This window comes from Clupea harengus, chromosome 17 (assembly GCF_900700415.2).
Source record: "Clupea harengus chromosome 17, Ch_v2.0.2, whole genome shotgun sequence".
Classification (NCBI taxonomy): domain Eukaryota; kingdom Metazoa; phylum Chordata; class Actinopteri; order Clupeiformes; family Clupeidae; genus Clupea; species Clupea harengus.
Window position 1 is genome coordinate 25,993,036 of NC_045168.1, and position 4,634 is coordinate 25,997,669.

The 4,634-nt window shown below is 51.0% G+C and overlaps 1 protein-coding gene across 1 annotated transcript; it reads left to right on the forward strand.

Annotated features, from left to right (window-relative positions):
* Positions 1-2,200: 2,200 nt before the first annotated feature.
* On the forward strand, positions 2,201-4,435 carry emilin2b (elastin microfibril interfacer 2b). Its single transcript, XM_042710235.1, has 3 exons — positions 2,201-2,376; positions 2,573-4,192; positions 4,341-4,435. The coding sequence occupies exons 1-3, from the start codon at positions 2,217-2,219 to the stop codon at positions 4,433-4,435; spliced, it is 1,875 nt and encodes a 624-aa protein (XP_042566169.1). The 5' UTR covers positions 2,201-2,216.
* The last annotated feature ends 199 nt before the right edge of the window (positions 4,436-4,634 follow it).

A 4,634-nucleotide genomic window follows, 5' to 3' on the forward strand; every position in this document is an offset into this window, starting at 1 on the left:
AACTGGTGCGCGTATGTTGTACACAAAAATGTAACACATGCAGTTCTTGGAGCGACTGAGAGCGTTGTGGAGCCTGAGCTCGCGCTGTGCCCGATGCACCAACCTGACTGCGCGCAACGTGTGATGTAAGTGTCCCCGAAGAGAAAAGCGTCGAGAACAGGGTGGAGAACATGTGCATTTATTGGCCAAGGTGGAGTTGCTTCATAACGGAGGCGTGTGATAAAACAATTAAACGAATGATGTTTCCTATAAAAACTCTTAAGCTATGACGACTGGTTTGTGAGTCATGTCTAAATGAAAACATAATCTTCGATTAGTGGGCTGAAATGTTTATTATTGGAAAATATGTGATCAAGTAGAACTTTTTAGGTATGGTACAGTATTTACACTTAACCCATCAGTACAGACACATTGTCCAGATTGTTTTCTAGTGTCTGGTTCGCTGCTGGACATGTTTCCTTAGGAGGAGTGGTGATGGCTTTAGGGGACTCTAGCTCTATTGATCTCTGACTGACTGACTGTCCAGAGATGTCCAGAGATTAGGGCCTTGTTTAATGGAGGGCTAGTTCCTGAGATGAGATCGGGGGACAGATAGTGATAATAGGTGTGACAGATAAGTCTTTAAGTGGGGGGCTGTGGATGAGTGTTCATTTCTCCATGAGCTGTGGAATGCTGAGGTCTTCACCAAGTCCCAGTCTACATGTGCACAGTTACATATTTATATTTATATTTTATATTTATATTTAGTCATTTAGCCACCACCACCTGTACCACTGTCACCCCAGTTACATGTGTGCATCTGCATGCTCATGTTAACTTCTGATGGGATCCCTCCATGCATAGCCATGGCCAAAGGCAGCAGCATTTATGATATCACCCTCCAGACCTTCCTGTGTAAAGAGTAGAAACCACTACATGAGACTACGGCTGAGCTTCATGGCTCTGTGATTCTGGCAACCATAATTCACACACACAAGCACACACACACACACACACACACACCCACACACACACACACACACACACACACACAGATATACACACGGGTTTAGGGTCATACACTGAAGCTGCAGTCCAGATGTTTGGCACGGACTGGATTAAATCATAATGAATTATGTGGATCATAATAATGTCACTGGGCTCTCCAAGGCTGGTGTTTGTATTTCCGAGTCATTTGAAGAAAGTGACTTGAACACATCTGCAAAAAAGGGAGTCAGTTCATGTTTCCAGCTCTTTAGAACATTTCCCCGCTTGCCTCGTGGAGAACAGTCTCTTCTTGGCCCGCTGTTGTTCCCTTGACAGTTGACTGCCTGGCAGTTGAGTCTTGGATCTGGCCACTGTTTGTTACTTGGTTTTCCGTGATATAATCCTTTTGTGGGCATAACTATCATAGATACGAATTCTGTTCGAAGAAATGTGGCTCTCTGATTCGGACTTACTAAGATACAGATCATCTAGTCGCATATGTTTGCATAGATTAACATATCCAAGACAAAAACAAAATTGGATCTGTAACTATCAGCCTTGACTACTGCGTTTTGTGTTCAACCAACCGAAGAGGGTACACGTCACCCCGCTACTCATTGAGCTCCACTGGCTGCCTGTAGCTGCTCGCATTAAGTTCAAGTCACTTATGCTTGCCTACAGAGTGATTGCTGGTTCTGCTCCCACCTACTTAAATGCTCTTGTAAGGGCAAATGTTACCCCAAGGACGCTGCGCTCGTCTAATGAGCGTCGTTTAGCACTGCCGTCTGCTAGTGCGGCAATCTGGACTATTCTCATTAGTAGTTCCACGTTGGTGGAACGAACTGCCTAGTACTACCAGAGCAGGGACGTCCCTCTTTACCTTTAAGAAGATCTTGAAGACCCAACTCTTCAGAGAGCACCTCCCCTTCCTAAACTCGCACTTCTACTAGTACTTAACTTGCACTTACAGTAGTTACATTTTTCTATTTCTTATGTAAAATAGTATGTATTGTTACACTAGGTCTCTATTGCTCGTAGCTTGATTGTTCTCTCCCTTGAATGTCGCTTTGGATAAAAGTGTCTGCTAAATGACTAAATGTAAAGGTAAATGTATCAGAGTATACCAGTTCCCTTTAAAGCAAGTACATTTATCACATTCCAAAATCATTGAGTGCATTAAGGGTTATAGCACAACTGGTGATGACATGCATGCATTGTGTTTGCTCAGATATCGCGCTCACCTAAGGCCCATGTATAAGATCGGGTACAAGCAGGTGACTGAGCTGGAGTGGAAGTGTTGTCCAGGCTATCAAGGATTCGACTGCATGGAGCTGAAAGACTTCCCGCCCGCGCCTAGGGAGCTCCACCCAAATCTAGCCCACAGTCCCCGACAGGAGCAGAGCATGTTGGGTACGGATTCAGCTTATTTTTGTGTAAAAATGAATTTGCACTGAGAGCAGTCTAATGTTTTATAAATTAAATCAATTTATTACAAAATATCTCAGTACCAGTACTTTGCAACTGATTTGATCCTGACTGATGTGTCTGGAGCTCGTGTGTATTTGTGAGATTTTAATTCACAATGCCTTCCTGTTCTCCACCTCAGGCCCTGAGAAGCTGGAGTCTCTCGCCAGGGAGCAATGGGGCCAGGCGGAGATCCTTCCTCCCTGGGGAGATTCGGGTCAGCGGGGGACGCAGCCCAGTCACCCATGGCTGCAGGGCGGAGGGGGCAGTGGGAGGGATCCGGCTGACAACCGGAAGGTTTGGCAGTTGGAGGACGAAGTGCAGCGTCTCTCCCAGAACCTGCTGGAGTTGCAGGCGGCCATGACGGGCATGAATGCCAACCTGCGGCAGGACCTGCAGGAGGATGCCAGCAAGATCTTCCTGAGCATGCTGGGTGGTTTGCGGCAGCCGGCCAGCGCTCTGGGAGGAGGCACGGAGAGCATCGTCCTGCCGGCCGTGACCCCTGACCCTTTGTCTGCATCCCTGACAGAACAGCTTCAGTTTCAGGTCCATGACCTCTCAGACACCCTTGCCTCCAACACCCTGGCCCTCAGAGAGCTGCAGGGACAGGTCCAACAGCAAGATGGACGGCTGCGCCCGCTAACCGACGCAGCGCAGGGCGCCCTTCGTGACTGCTGTGCCGCCCCTAACTCAACCAATCAGGGCTCTCTAAAGGACTACGTGGACAGCAAGATCTCAGCCCTTCGCACGGAGCTGATGGAGGGCATGGACATCAAGATGGCCGACCTGAAGAACTCCTGCGAGTACAAGGTGACGTCGCTACGCGAGGAATGCGAGGATCAGGAGACCAACTACTTCAGCCTGGCGGAGCTGCTCGACTCCAAAGAGGCTGACCTCCGCAAAGAGATCCAGGAGCTCCGCCTCTCCGTCGGCGGCGGCCCAGGGACAGGGTCCTCCAGCGGGGCAGAGGACGGCCAACCGAACGCCAGGCTCACGAAGATAGAGGAGGCCCAGCGTGAACTGCTGGCCACTCTGGAACGACAGAACAACACCCTGAGGAAGATGGAGGAGAGCGGCGCGGAGCTGGAGGGGCGTGTGGGGCTGGCGGAGAGGAGCGCTGAGGTGCACTGCCTCTTCCTGGAGGAGAAGCTGCGCAGGGAGAAGGAGAAGGAGAGACAGGAGGAGGCCGAGGAGCGGAGGAAGGCCCTGGGAAACAGCTCCACTCTGGAGGAGTTAAAGAGGGAGCTGAACACCCACCAGCACCTCATCCACAGCCTGGAAGGAGCACTCAACGCGACTCAAGAGAAGGGTGAAAAACAAGCCCAGCTGTGTTGCGGTGAGGCGCAGTCTCTCACGCGGCGGGTTAAAGGCCTGGAGAGCTCCGTCTCGGGGCTCAATGACTCCGTCTCTCAAAGCTCACGGGAGCTCCAGCAGCTGAACGCTACCTGCAGACATGCTGACAGCGCCGGCCCCGCGAGGGAGAGCCTGGCACAGAGGCTGACCACACTGGAGGATGCCTGGCCACGTGTGGATGGCCGTGTCTCCAGTGTGGAGGGAGTGTGTGGGAGGCTGGGACCCCTGTCAGACAGCCTGGGCAGGATCAAAGAAGGGCTCAGTAAACACGTCACAGGCCTGTGGACGTGCGTCAAGCAGATGAACGGAACGCTGCGCGCGCACACACGAGACCTCCACGATCTCTACGAACACACACACACCCTCCAGAACAAGGCGGAACAGACCACCAACACGCCTGTACACTCAGGTGAGTTGTGTTCCCTGCATCTCCTGTCCTTTTGATTTAAACCTGACATATAATCTGGGCACTCTATCGTTCTATCTCCTTCACCGTGAGCTCAGGCCCATATCCTGATGGTTTAGTGTGACGTTAAGCTTTCTAGCGTTCTCATTAGTGCTGTTTGACCAGCAGCAGCTGCAGCCCAGCTGTGGCCCGCTAACTGAAGGCCCACCGCTGAGCTCTCAATCACCCAGAAAGGGGACTGTTTAAAGGAGGATTTCCTCTCGGACTCTTTAGGAGTGTGAAGGTGTGTGTGTGTGTGCGCGCGCTTGTATCTGTCTGTCTGTCTGTATGTGTGTGCTTGTGTGTGTGTCTGGCTGTCTGTCTGTCTGTGTGTGTGTGTGTGTGTGTATGTGTGTGTGTGTGTGTGTGTGTGTGTCTGGCTGTCTGTCTGTCTGTCTGTCTGTCT